The sequence below is a fragment of the Labrus bergylta genome, chromosome 1 (assembly GCF_963930695.1).
Source record: "Labrus bergylta chromosome 1, fLabBer1.1, whole genome shotgun sequence".
Taxonomy (NCBI): Eukaryota; Metazoa; Chordata; class Actinopteri; order Labriformes; family Labridae; genus Labrus; species Labrus bergylta.
This window is the reverse complement of record NC_089195.1, coordinates 35006304-35020712: the sequence shown is the minus strand read 5'-3', so window position 1 is coordinate 35020712 and position 14409 is coordinate 35006304. Positions and strand designations below refer to the sequence as shown.

The 14409-nt window shown below is 42.5% G+C and overlaps 1 protein-coding gene across 5 annotated transcripts in view; it reads left to right on the top strand.

The window, feature by feature from the left end:
- The window catches only part of LOC110004708 (inactive rhomboid protein 2-like), a 41318-nt gene that overhangs the window by 6571 nt on the left and 20338 nt on the right, over positions 1-14409 (top strand). For 3 of the 5 annotated variants that reach the window (XM_065959856.1, XM_065959859.1, XM_065959863.1), the window contains 4 exons: positions 3382-3458; positions 11654-11803; positions 12512-12660; positions 12940-13123. In XM_065959856.1, coding sequence (XP_065815928.1) covers positions 11666-11803; positions 12512-12660; positions 12940-13123 — 471 coding nt within the window. In that variant the 5' untranslated portion in view covers positions 3382-3458; positions 11654-11665. Of the gene's footprint in view, positions 1-706; positions 786-3381; positions 3459-9142; positions 9374-11653; positions 11804-12511; positions 12661-12939; positions 13124-14409 lie in introns of those variants that run through there. The other 2 variants (XM_065959866.1, XM_065959868.1) reach the window with 2 other exon arrangements.

The window sequence follows — 14409 nt, the reverse complement described above, 5'->3', positions numbered from 1 at the left end:
GGATTGTGGATTGTCTGAATTAAAGCATGAAGAAGAAAGGAACTTTTCCAAAATAAGAGACGGCGTTGTATGGAGTCAAAACCCCATAGTGTGTTTCATACGCTGCTGCTGTCATGCACTCCTCAGGGACTTATATTTTCTGTCAATTATGGGCCTGAGTTCATTATTAACTTTATTTGTGCTTAATTTTCTACAAAGTCATTTCAGTGTTTTCAGCGCTCAGCGTCGTGAGCGGAAAAACGCCTTCTGCGTCAGCTGTTCTTTTCTCTCCGCACTCTCAGTAGAAAATAGTTAAACTTTTGGATTACTGCCGTGCTTGTCAATGTACCTTATACCTCACCGACCAATCAAAATTAAGAAGGGGTGGGACTTCTGCTATCGACTTTGTCAACAATGGCGGAGGAGAAACAAAAAAACTCTGACTCAAGGGTACTACTTTCACATTTAGAGCTGCTGCTGATGTCAGGACACAATTCCTTTTAGTGGAATAACCTTGATTTAAAGCGAATTAAGTTTACAGTGCAATTTTAAAACGGACCTTATGGAAGCAGGAAACTGTCAAACAACTTTCGTAACCTAGCAACAGTAAGCTAAGCGCCTGAGACGAGCTCTAAAATTGAGGATGCGAGAGATGCCAGTACAGATTAAAAAAGGTGTTAATGGTCACAGGCCCAACGATGACAGTACTTTTTTTTTTTTTATTCAGGCCGCCACAATCTGTGAGAAACAAAATGTGATGTGGGCTCAGAGGATCACAGTTGGTTTATCTGTCTGCTGCTCTTCAGGTTTGAACAGTTCCTGTTTCAACTTGTCTCTCCTGAATCCAAACTCAATCCAAAAGCCTTTTTTTTTTTTCTCCACTGAATTATCACCAAAATATTCTGAGGATAGATGATAGCTTAGCTTCACTGCATCAACATGATGTGAAAGGAAGTGACCTTTATACCCAGGCGTCCAATCAACAGGTCAAACGTGCCCCTCCTTAAGGTGTTAACCTCTTTATATAAAACACCTTTTCTTTCCCTTGTAGATTTAGACTTCTGCGTTGTGTTAATTTACAAATGCTCATATGGCAATCACAAAAAACATGTTCACATCTACACTCCTGAAAATATCTAGATCAGGGATGGGCAACTTTGGTCACAGCAAGGGCCACATTCATTTAATTCTCACTGCCAGGGGGCCAAATTGTTGGATACAAAAACGATTACAGTCAATTATGTCTCAGATTTCTCTAATATTATCCTGGACATATTTCTGCTTTTCATGATTTCATGGCAGGTTTAGTCATGTTTTCTTCATGTTTCAAATGAATTGATATGTGAAAATTGACCTGAGGACCACGTTGAGGGTTGATGGGAGCTGCATGTGGCCCCCGGGCCGCCAGTTGCCCACCCCTGATCTAGATCATTTCAGGAGGACACTGCACCCTGCAGACAACCACAGTATTTAATTGCACTCCCCACTGGCTCCAAGTGAATTCTCCTGATAGTATCCTGCTGCCTTCTCTCATCAGCTCACTCTGACTTTCTGCAGAATAAAGACGAGGAGGCTGGAGGAGAAACTCCGGGTGAAGTCAGAGAGAAACATTTGTCTGTTTGCATTCACATTTACAGCTCCTCCTCTGAATATCAGGAGTATTTCTGCAAATGTTAAAGCCCTAAGATAAATTGTGATTAACTGTGTGACCCTGATTACATTTTTATTCTACACAAAAATGAATATGTTTTTACAAAAGCTTTTAAGCTGTCAGAGTGATATAGACTGCAGATACAGTTTGGATGAAGCAAAGCTCAGCGTGGTTAGGACACAGCAGGTCGTCCTGATGCAGTGACATCACCAGTGCAGAAACATTTAGCCTTTCCTTGAAGACTCTATAGTCTCACAGTAATGTCATAACGACTTCTGCCTTCTGTCTGTACATGCAGCAAGCAGCGTTCACCCAGATTAACCCCCGCCTGGAAAAAACTGTCGTCAGGCTGGTTTGTTCACAACACACAGAGCTGACCTTAAACTGGCAAGAGACCTTGTGTCGCAAAACACCCAACAGAGTCACAAACCCTGAATCCACTGTCTATAAGATGCTCCTAAAACCGATAATAATATCTACATATTCCAAATGTCATTACTGGAAATACATTTATAAAGTCTCATTAAAGATATCCAAGCACATTCATCTCTGAATGTTTTAACGCTGCTCATGTTCTGTTTGTTCACATGGACATGCTTTACATCCTGGTTATCAGACTTGTTGACCAGTTGCTTATTAGCATGCTAATTAGTAGCAATAGCGCTTATTAGTACCTCATTCTATATGAACATGTTCTTAAGCTAACCAGTCATTAAGTAAGAGTTTAACCTCCTGATTCCTGCTTATTGATAGTCAGTTAGGACGTTGTTGAACATGAGTCATGATCTTAATATGCTTTAAGTCTGGCTCACACTGTGCTATTTCCCCCCGATTGTATAAAAGTCTGGGGTGTCATGTCAGCTCACACTGTACGACCGAATCGTTTACGACACCCGACCAGACCTTCAGATTGACGTGCTCACACTGTACGAGTGAAATCGGGACGGAGCGTTGACAATTGTTAATAAAGTTTCATTTACAAAATCAAAAGGACGGTGGTTGGTGAAAGAGAAGGAAGTGGAAGTTGTTGTAGGATAGAGGTAATTTAAAACAATCGTAGATATATGGAGACAAGTTTCAGAAAAGTGCTGCACTGATGATCTGTACTGAAAACAAACAAAAAAAAAAACGGGTTGTGTCCTGCCGCTGGTCGCCATGACTACAGTCCTCCCTTGTCTCTCGTGATTATATTGTAGTCACACACAACTTCTGCCGAACACTTTCATGATGTAAACGTCAAGATTTTAAATTCTAAATATCAAACATGTTTGAAATAGATCGGGGACGTTAAGATTGGATCTTTGGACCGCTCACACTACGAGATAATCTGAGCAGAGAATCGGGTCTGAGCAGCCTCGAGTCGGGAGTGAGACTCTGAGATTGTCGGGAAGAATCGGAGCTCAAATCGGCCCGATGATCCTGCAGAGTGAGCCAGACTTTAGTTTACTTTTAACTTCTAAAGGCCGAACAAAGCAATGCAATAAATAAATAAGGAAAACACAACAATAAAATACATGACTGAATATAACCTGTACAGATCAAAACAACTGACGACGGTGGCCGAATAACATGATTGTGATGAAGTCGTCTTCATAATTGTTCAACGACGTCCTGCAGTAGTCTTACTGACGCCTGTCCCAAATAAAGGCAGGGTCATTTCATAAAGTCAATAAAAGCCCGGGGGTTTACTTGATATGGGTAGAGTAAACAGTCATGGTTTACTAACAGTCACTTTGTTTTGTGTCTTTTAGGAGCTCAGAGGGAAGATGCATGTAAACCTAAGAAGAAGAAGAAGAAGAAGAAGAAGTGATGAGGAAGTTCTCTGAAGGTCAGTTCCTCTTTCAGCCTCTGAGACTGTCACAATCATCTTTTCACAGCTCTGACCACATCGACCTACTGCGGACACGTGAAGGAAGATGATTGACTCGTTCATAAAGTGTATCTCGAGATGACTCGTTGGTTGGTTGAACTGTCGATTTAAATACTGTCGAGGTGAACGCTGTGCACTACGGCAGTAAGAGGAAGTGTGATTAAGCACATTCTGAAGTCTTGAGGAGGAAGGATGTTGTTGTGTAAGAAGGTCGGCAGCTCACATTCACAGCAGTGTGAGAAACACCCGAAGTATCACACTTAGACCATCCCCCCGTGTCCACTAACGACGCTTATCACACTGGTGGCGCCCATTTCCAATACGAGAGCAATTCTTTGTTTTCAGCGCTCAGCGTCCTAAGTGTAAAAACACCTTCAGTGTCGGGGGTTAAATGTCACTACGCTCACAGAGCTCTCCGTTGTGCTGGTCGATAGGGCGCCACAGGAATGACTTCTAAAACCAGGAAGTAAGTTAGCAGATAAGACACAACATTATTACAGACATGGTTGATCCTTCATTAATACAAATATGAATCATTAGTTAACCAGCTAGTTGTACTGGTACAGACTGGAGGCTGTGGCTCAGTTGGTAGAGTCAGTCGTCTCTCAACTGGAAGGTCGGGGGTTTGATCCCCAGCTCCTGCAGCCATATGTCCGATGTGTCCTTGGGCAAGAAACTTAACCCCAAGTTGCTCCCACAGCTTCATCAGCAGTGTATGAATGTGTATGAATGGATGAGTTAATACTGATGGACTCTTTACTCAGCAGTCTCTACCATCAGTGTGTGAATGTGTAGGTGTGACCTGCAGTGTGAAAGAGCTTTGAGTATTCAGAAGACGAGAAACCATTTAAAATGTTTCATGGTCTCGTTGACTTATCGTACACATCCCTACATTTAACCCTTTCTTGGTCAGTCTGAGTACAGATTGTAATTCTTCTCCACAGTCTTCCTTCTGAACTCTGACTGTTGGTCACTCCTTTGTGTTCAGTCATCAGCCTCTATATAAGGAACATTTTTTAAAAGTCCCCACTTCCTTGCCTCTAACTCTTTCTGTAATTCCCTGTGGTTGACATCTCTGTCCTGAGCTCATGTTTACAGCTCAGTGACCGGGCCCTGTGCTCACATTTGTTCATTTCAAGAAGTGGGTTTATTTAAGCTCCCTCGATACAAGCTTTTCAGGAGAGTCGTTGAAGTGCTCGAAATAGAAAAGGAGAAGAAAAACGAGCGGCTGATTTTGACACTAACAACACTTTTTTTCAGTGTGGCTTACTTTTTTCTCCACACAAGAGGAACCAATGACAATCTCTTAATTACTGTAGAGACTCATATGGCAGTTTCCCATCAGTCCCTTTTGAGAGCCAAAAATAAACATCGAGTCAGAGAGATTTTAGTACAATTTTAGTTTTTATGTGGCAGAAGAAAGCTCTAGAATCCAGTAAAATTAGGTTGTTTTAATTCAAGGTTTCCACACAATGGAACTTTAGAGGCACATGGTGTAGTTTCTCTTCAGTCCTTGTTGAGAATATCAAAACGACAGCGAGTGAAAAAGAGAGAGCTCAAATAATTCTGTCTAATGAGGTTATTTGATCTTACGGTTGTCAAAACTCCTGACACCTTTCAATACGTTTTGATGCCACGTGTTTTAAAATGATACAATCTCTGTTATTTGATTGATTGATAGTAACGAAAAGAAACAATGCTTTAAAAAAAAAAAAACTTTAGATCTTCAGTCATATTTTTAACCATAAGCTGCCTTGAGATAAAAAAGAGAGAGAGTAGTGGTCAAACTAACAGGAATGATTAACTGGATTATAAGAGATTTTTTTTAAATGCAATAATCTAAATGGGTTTTACCTTTTTGGGAGAATTTGGGGCAATGTCTTAAGCCGCTTTCTTACCTGAAAAAAACAAACCACACCATCAGGAAGAAGATGGACTTTTTCTATAAAGTTTTTGCAGCAGGTTGTCAGATGAGTTGATTATTAGCATGCTGCTATAATAGCCTTTTTTATGCTAAATATCCTCTTTAAGCGATACATTTGACTGTCAAAAGCGAGCACTGTGGCGTCCCCATGTATAGAGACTCAGACCTGTGGCTCCTTTCCTGCATGTCATTCCCGACTCTCTCTCCCCTGTTGTACAAACAGAGATCAAAATCAACACAACCCAAATATTCCTCTCAGGAGCTTTAACGAGCGAGTGAAGTGATGACCTCACACAGTTAAAGTGATGTCCGTCGACTGCTGCTTAGACTGAGTGTGGCTGAAGATGAAACTTGATATCTTTCCCACACCACTACACGCCATTTATCTTTTGCTTCATAAGATAAGGACTATTTGTCCTGCTTGCAAACCCATGATGAGTCTGGAGTCACACGGCGCTGAGTGAGTGTGTGCTGTGAAGTCTGACTCCAGGTTTGCAGGAGACAACATCCCCCTCTGTCACACATCAAATGTAAATACACACTCTGACGCGCTCTCCTCGTCCTGAGGGAAGCGACTGAACCATGGTGACACACACACCGGAAACACGTGATATCTGTAAACACAACGGGGGTGGATGTGTCTAACACACACAAACACATTACAGTCCTGCGTTATCATGATCCATTTAAAATGTTTCATGGTCTCGTTGACTGATCGTACACATCCCTACATTTAACCCTTTCTTGGTCAGTCTGAGTACAGATTGTAATTCTTCTCCACAGTCTTCCTTCTGAACTCTGACTGTTGGTCACTCCTTTGTGTTCAGTCATCAGCCTCTATATAACATTTTTTAAAAGTCCCCACTTCCTTGCCTCTAACTCTTTCTGTAATTCCCTGTGGTTGACATCTCTGTCCTGAGCTCATGTTTACAGCTCAGTGACCGGGCCCTGTGCTCACATTTGTTCATTTCTGGAGGGAAGAGACTGAACCATGGTTACACACACACACCGGAAACACGTGTGATATCTGTAAACACAACAGGGGTGGAGGTGTCTAACACACACAAACACATTACAGCCCTGTGTTGTCATGGTCAGCTGAGGAGCTCTGTTCGAAGAAGCAGAGCTGTAACACCCCAAACAGGAACGGACATGTTGGAGAAGGTACTTTCCATGTCATGTGACGACATCAGCTGTGAATGATGTCACTGTGAACATGCCTTTTCTCTGCCCTGACATGTGACTCTGTATTGAGTGAGCTGACCGAGGTCGACACCTAACCTCTCAGGACGGGAATCTAGATATTGGTTATCATCAAAACAGGTTTTTTAACTTTTATAACGGTGGTAAAATACAAACGGTTGTGAGACCTGTTTCGATACCGTGGCAACAAGAACTGCAGCCAAACTTCTGCACGGTCTAAACTGCTCAAAAACAAACATTGACGATCTCTTTGTGTGATTAAGACTGTTCTCTTTTCCGCTCGAGGCAGCTCTGGTTTAACAAAGACTTAAGATCTGACTGTTTACTAAAGCTTCAGTTCTTTTCCATACGATCAATGTTCCTTCTTCCTTTGAATGAGAAGTCTTAACTTTAATAATCGTTGATCTTCAGTTGGGTTGTTACAACTTCCTCTAAGGTTAATCATCAGCCCAAATCCATAAAACATAGCTGCACGTAGTCATCTCTTAGTTTCTTGCGAAAGAGGTTTTAAATTCCTAGCGTATGTTTTGAATACGTTTTTGGTATCTGGAGCTTCTCAGCAAGGCGACGTCTTACATGTTGCACCATGTTCGTAGTGCTGTTAGCACCGTTCAGCACTCTCTTGTTTTGTTGTTGTCACTGTTTTAGTTGTTTTGCTGTTTCCTCACCTTGATCTTACACTCCTACTTAAGAAAAGCCAAAATCACAACCTCAAAATCTGCACTCGCTTCAGCCGAGTCTGTACGTGTCTCTTCATCAGAAAAAGAAGCCAAATGCAGATAGCTCCCTCTGCTGGTTGAAAAGGAGGATTGCAACATATTTAGTGTCTCAATGATTTGAATTGTCCTTATTGTATCTTTAATTGTGCGGTATCAATAGATCCATTGTACAAAATAAGAACTATACAGATATGTGCATCCAACAAAGATAAATGCTGAGAAATGGGTTGCAATGTGAGTTAAATATAAACACTAGAATAAGACGATATTAACGAAAAGTATTGTTGGATTAACCCACAGAGTATTGCACAGTTAGTTAACTGCAGATTCAGTGTTGAAATAGATTATTTAAGGTGAGACACATGGAACATGAGATACTGGATGTTATTTGCACAAACCCATCTGTTATGCTATAAAAAATCATTTTCCAGCATTAGCTGCTGCACATGTGGTCAGTTCATGAGGGGGAGTGCACAGATGGTTAATGATTAGACAGAAATGTTCCATGTTTGTAAAGCAAACATGCCCGTATGCTGCTGTTCACTGATAACGTCTCCAGACTCAGTTGGAAAAATGAGAGGAGGATGTTTCAATAACAGTAACTGGACTCATTCTAAATATGTTCTTCAGTGAGGTGGTCTAAACAGTCCGTCTGAAGAGGTGTGCAGCTTAGCACTGGTCAAAGCAGCCGCACAAAAAAAGAATGAGCGCTCCGGAAAAGACTCTGCCTGCTGCTGCAAACGCTCTCTACTCACTGAAAACAACTGAAATAAAGACGCTAGGCGACTACGCTAAGACCAAGATGTGCGAGTAAACTCATGAAAAGCACGTCTCCCAAAGATGGAGTTAAGTTTGAGGAATTGTTTACATCGTGTTTCCATGTTTCAGGAGGTTGAAGCTTTAGGAGTCAGTCGGGTAATAAAAAGTCATTTCATGTCGTGTGTGTGGCCTTCCAGATGGATTTTTTGTCACCTTTTCAACACTGCTGCTGTGGTCGTACAGTACATCAGATCTTACCATTAGCCTTGCTGTAAAATGATCTTTCTTGAAGAGGTAGGATAGATCGAATCCTCTCCATGCTCTTTGTCAGGGATCCCAAACTCAATTTCCTGAAGGGCACTGGTCAGGTTGTTCTTTTCTTCAGGGACCACTTGAACCCTCCTCTGCTTGTTTGTTGTTTTAATATATTTCAGTAATACTCTTAAGGCTGAGCATCAATATATCTACATTCTGAAAAGGTTTCCCCGTCCTGGCTGTAAGTTCACCTAGCTCTGCATGTTTCTGGTCCAGGTCATATCTCTGTCCTCTATCCTCTCTGGAGAATATGATTTACAGTCCGTTCTCATTAGTTCTCCTCTGTGGATCCTAACAACTGTCTGCCTGCGTTGATAGTCTGGTCAGCGGCGGCGGTCCCTCTGCCTCTCGAGCACTCTGTCCATTAGCCAAAATCCTCGCTATTTCATTATGTGAGTGGACGGGTTCCAGCCTTTCCAGCCACGACTCCACTAAACCACAGGCCTCCTGTCCGTCTCAAGAGGACTCAGTCAGGCTCTCTGCCTGGGCTTAAAATATTTATCACTCATAATTGAATACACTGTTGGCAAGATTGAAACGTACACCCCTATCAGCTTACATGTAGCATAGAAATGCTGTTTTTTTTGGGTGGGTAGGGGTGCGGGCTGTATGTGAAGCCTGTCTGACTGTACCGTGACTCTGTAGTTGAAAGTAGGCTATTGACTGAGCTGGTGTCAGGTTTCCCTGCTGCTGCTGCCATTCCAGCCTCAGACACCCAGGGCCTCGCATTGATTTTACAAACCACAGCTCCAGGACCACTTCAAGGCTTTCAAGACCCTAATGACATAATGGATGTGTTGGCCAAGGCTTGTGACATTACAGGTTTATAATGTTGGCCATGCCTTTGATCGGTCTGGGAATATTCAGTGTAATGCTGCGAGACATTTTGAGCTCCAGGAATAGACGGGACTGCTGTTCACTGTGATCGGTAAAAGACCGGCAGACGCAGATAAGTAAGGATGACAGCATTACTTTGTCCCTGAGTGGATAAGTCACGAGTCTGATATTACATTATCTCCTCTGACAGCGCTGTGGATGTGATGTGAGTCATGTCTAATGTTTGTGTTTCACCGTGAGCTCGTGTTGTGGTAGTAGTAATATGTGTAAGTAAGTAACAGTAAGGTGTTGTTTGTATGTTTGTAAACAGTCGACTTGAAAACACAGTGATCTCAGCATGACTCATCCTGCTGTGATCATCGATATCAAAACTTCTGACACAAGATGATGTTTTCGTTCAGATTGACTTCTAAAAAAAAAAAAAAAAGTTTTAGCAAAACTGGATCCAACTGCTCAATCCTAATACAAACCATCGATCAGGGGTGTGACCCTGACGAGGGATGTGCATTTTTAGGATGTCATCGATACTGAAATCAATACTGATACAGCCGTCATTTATCAATAATCTTCCTGATGCTATTTAGTGCAACTACAAAAAAACATTACATAAAAGATAAAAAGATCTCATGAGAGATTTCTGATTACTGCTTTAACACCTGAATTAAATGCTTTCCAGAGAGTTAAATCTCAAACCTCACATAAAAGAAAAACACATGAAATACATTCATGTTTACATTTCAAGGAAAAGTCTCTAGTCCGTCTATAAACCCCCCAATGATGAGAAAAGTCCATCCTCTCTGTCTTTTGCCTTGTGCTCAAACAGGCCGTTTGGAGATTTTCCCTTCATGACATCACAAAGGGCAGTAGCCCCTCCCCCAGGTGGGTGACACTCCCACAGCTAGGTGTTTGTTCTGCCCTCTGAGTCTGCCTTCTCAATGTAAACAATAGGACATTGAGCGAGAAAGCACCGAGTACACCCAAGACCTTCCAGAGAGGGGGCGTGGTCAAACACAGCTCATTTACATATTTAAAGGTACAGACACAGAAACAGCCTGTTCTGAGCAGGGCTGAAATAGAGGGGTTTATAGACATGATCAAATACAGGATCAGAGTGGATTTAGAACAAGAAACTTCACACACATGTTTTGAGGAGCTCTGAGACTTATTTAAACTGAAGAGAATGACATTATGTGACCTTTAATTTAATTTAATTTTAAGAATACAATCACATTCCTGATCAATACCTGGAGTGCACCGCTGTGTGACTAACCACCTGGAGAGTGCATGATGATCTAAGTGCACTATTGATCCTTGTCATGTGAGGTCATAGGGTGTCACTCAGTTGGAGGATCTGTTTCTTTTTCATTAGTGGTCCAATAGAGTACATTAGGTGCTGCAGGACTGATTCATGATTTATTTAGTTGGCTAACAAACAGCCTTTCAGTTACTCTAAATCTGAAATTGAATTTAAGGGTCAATTTAAGAGTGAAATTAACACAAACATGTTTTCATCACGCTCTCCAGGTCTGTGCATGAGGAACTAGGGCCTGACCGATATGGTATTTTTGTGTCCGATACCATTATCGATGTTTGGGAGAGAAAATATATTTAGTTAATAGATTGATCCCTAAGATGCAGTTGTCAAGCACTTGTGGAAAAGATAAATAATGAAGACAAGATGGTCGCTCAACTAGAAAGTAACTGAGCATCACTTTAATCAAACGCTGAAGCACTGTGCAGCGAAACAAGCTCTCATTCTTAATACATCACTGTTTCTCATCTGCCCAGAGTAAAGACGAGTCAGCCCTTTGAAGGTTCACTTAAGAAATTGTCTCTGAAGTAATCAAAAAGGAGGGGAAGTGTGCCATGGTTCTTTTAGCAGATTGAACTGGAGGAAAGCCAGCGGCTGTTTGTTTACATCGTATATAGACGTCACTGTATTCGTTCCCTTTATTACTAATGTGCTGACAAAGGAGAGAAGGGGGTCTTCTCTGTGATGCATTCAAGAAAATGGTGATTACAACTCGAGCCGAGGACGATTTAGTCCGTCGCTTGCTCTTAATGGTGCTTAATTATGGTGCGATCTACTTGATAACTCCTTCATGATAACGTGAGTGTAGAGGGGTTGGAGGTGTGTCTCTGGAGGAGAGCGGAGGCTTCAGGATGGAGGGGGTGTGGCCAAACAGGGCGACATCTACTGGATCAAAAAGTCGTACATTCTTCTTTTAAAAGTGACTTTCGTTTCAGCCAATCACATCTCAGAAGTCGGTTTAGTGGTATTAAAGGAAACTGAGATGTTCATAAAGTACGTAGTTTGATACTGTGGTAACTTGAAACTAATCTTATGTGACATAAAAGTTTGAATTCTGTTTTAAAATCTGATTTCCTCTGTGCAGCGCTCTGACAGGATGTCATCACAGGGGGGTAACGAGCCCCCTCCAAACGGAGGTCAACCAGATAGCCGTCTAAAGAGCAAGAAGCCGCCGAGCCTTGTGATAGCGATCCCTCCGCCTGAGGAGACCATGACCCACGACCCGGCGAAACAGGTACCTGCTGTTTTCACTCTGACCTTTTGTTTTACTCACAGACTGAAATATGGACGTAGACTCAAACGGGGGACGGTGGACACTGGAGGAACTGCAGTTGTTTTGCTCCGGCTTCATTTTGTTAACACCAGAAGTTACTGCGTGACCTTCTGGGGCGGATTGTCACTTAACAGATGTGTGATCCAAATGACTAACCACTTCCTGTTACAGTGCTGGTGTTGAGCTCTTTCCAGTGTGCCCTGAATTAATGACACGTTCTGAAAAGTTCCCTGAGGCTGAAACATCTATTTAAAAATAATTACAATCAGAAACTAGCTGCCTGCTCTCTCTAACTCTAAAACATTTCACAAACAAATCCATCAAATCAACCTTTGGTCAGAAGAGTTGTTTTAAGAAAGAACAAAGAAAACCTCAACAATGTCACCAAGGCAACAGGAGGAAGGAGTTTACACATTTGAAGGTATAATATGTAGAATTTTTCCACCAAAATATCAAACTACTACTACTTAGTAGGGCTACTAGATTAGCCCTGCCAAGTACAGAGTCACTTCAGGTTAAGGTAATGGACCCTCAGAAGAGTGTGTGTGTGTGTGTGTGTGTGTGTAGCTCCCGCTGTGCTTCTGCAAGGCAATGTGAATCCACAACGACTCACTTTGATCATTTTGAACCCTCTTTAGTCACTGTTGTCTCTCCTTCCCCTCTGCTCAGCCACTTCGACCGTCTCTGAAAAAAAGCATGAGTCAGGCCCCCGGCTCGGTGTCGGAGAGCGTGGGCGGAGCCTACGATGGACGCTCCTCAGCCAGAGACAGGAGGGCCAAGTTCGGCAGACAGACGTCGCTCTCACAAAGCATCCGCAGGTAAAGAAGAAGAGCTTGTTGTTTCAGGCAGCTCAACATTTACTCTGTTAGTCAAACACACAATATTTAATTTATAGACCAACAATGGACTCATAAATAGTCATTAAAGTGTTCAGGAAGTGCTGATCCCCACATGATTCATCCAAATGCTTCCTCTCCAGGGTCCCTCTAATCATCCTCTTTGATATCCTTAAAGTGAAACTGCTCTGATCATCACCTGCCCTCACTCTCTCCACTCTGTCATGTGACACCAGCAGCACCTTCTTCTCGTCCCTGCAGGAACACGGCGACCTGGTTCGGCGTCGGGGAGGACTGTGAGACCAAGCAGCAGCTATGGCACAGGAAGAGCATGCGCCACTGCAGCCAACGCTACGGCAAGCTGAAAGCCCAATACAGAGAGCCGGATACGGCCACCAGCATCGACCAAGGCCCGGAGTCACCGGCCACACAGAGGATGCCCAAGGTAACCTTGGTTACGCTTTATATTATTGACCCTTTATTAATGTTCCCCTCGCTCCTCAAGGTGCATCTCCCTACATGCTGCATCCTCACATCAGTGCCACCCAGACTTCAGGAGGTCATCATACTGGAGGGGGGCTAGCAGGAAAAAGTGCAGAAAGTCAGGGTGAAAATTTGGCAGTTGGCGTTCACACATGCAGCTTGGCCCAAAAATTGTTTTGTGCATGTGTGAATACAGTAGAAGATACAGCTTTCACTATAAGCCACACATAGATGCATCTTCTGACTGAGGTTTTATGTGACACACTTTCCTCCTGACCCTCTTTCATGAACGGACCAAACCGGGGGGGGTGGGGGGGGGGTCTGTGTGAGGTTTTCACTTCTTAATTTAATTATATTTTCACATTTATCCACAAAGTTAGAACAGTGTTCCCACATGTCTGAGATAAATATCTGAACGTTCAGACTTCACTGTAAGAGAGGAAGAATGAGGAGAAATATGTGTCTGGATTTCTCAAAGCAGAGAGCGGAGTGGGGACAGACGGAGACCATCTGTGGTCCAGATGAATCACTGTTCTTCACCGAGTGTCAGACAACACTACTCATCTACTCACTCAGTTTTTTCTTTTGTTCTTTGTCTTTTCTCGAGTATCAAGTGATCAGAATTGACATCCTGCATCGATGTCTCTTTCCTTTTCTTTGCACAGATGCTCATAACGATTCTGTTTTCAGACTACAGTGGAATTAAAATGTCTCTTTTTTTGGTTAGGAATGTTCCAAAATGTTGAAAAGCCATGAGTAGAGCTGATGGAAATGGGGCGGCAGCAGCTCAGTCTGTAGGGACTTGGGTTAGGAACTGGATGGAGTCTCTGGATGTCTCATGATTTAATTCAGAATCTATTTTCAATCAAAATGATTCAAAGTCTATTTCTGAATGAGTACATACTTCAGGATCTACTCCAGTCATCTGTGAGACTGGCTGAATTTCTTGCTGCTCCATTTGGCATTCAGCTGAGTTAAAGAGCTAGCATTAGCACTTAGCATGGAGTGCCTGATTAGCCCGATTTTTGGAAGTTATGAATCAATTTAAAAATCTCAGAGGATAAGAATCTTAACTTTTACATAAATCGATATTTTGCCGGGTCACTTCCCTAGTACTCAAGGCATTAAACCCCCAACCGCTCTGACATCTCTCCACTAATACGTGTCCTCACGTTCTGTTTGTGCATGTGTGTAATTCAGGCCGATGTGTGTGAGAAGCATGAAGCTCAACAACAGAGTGTAGAACCA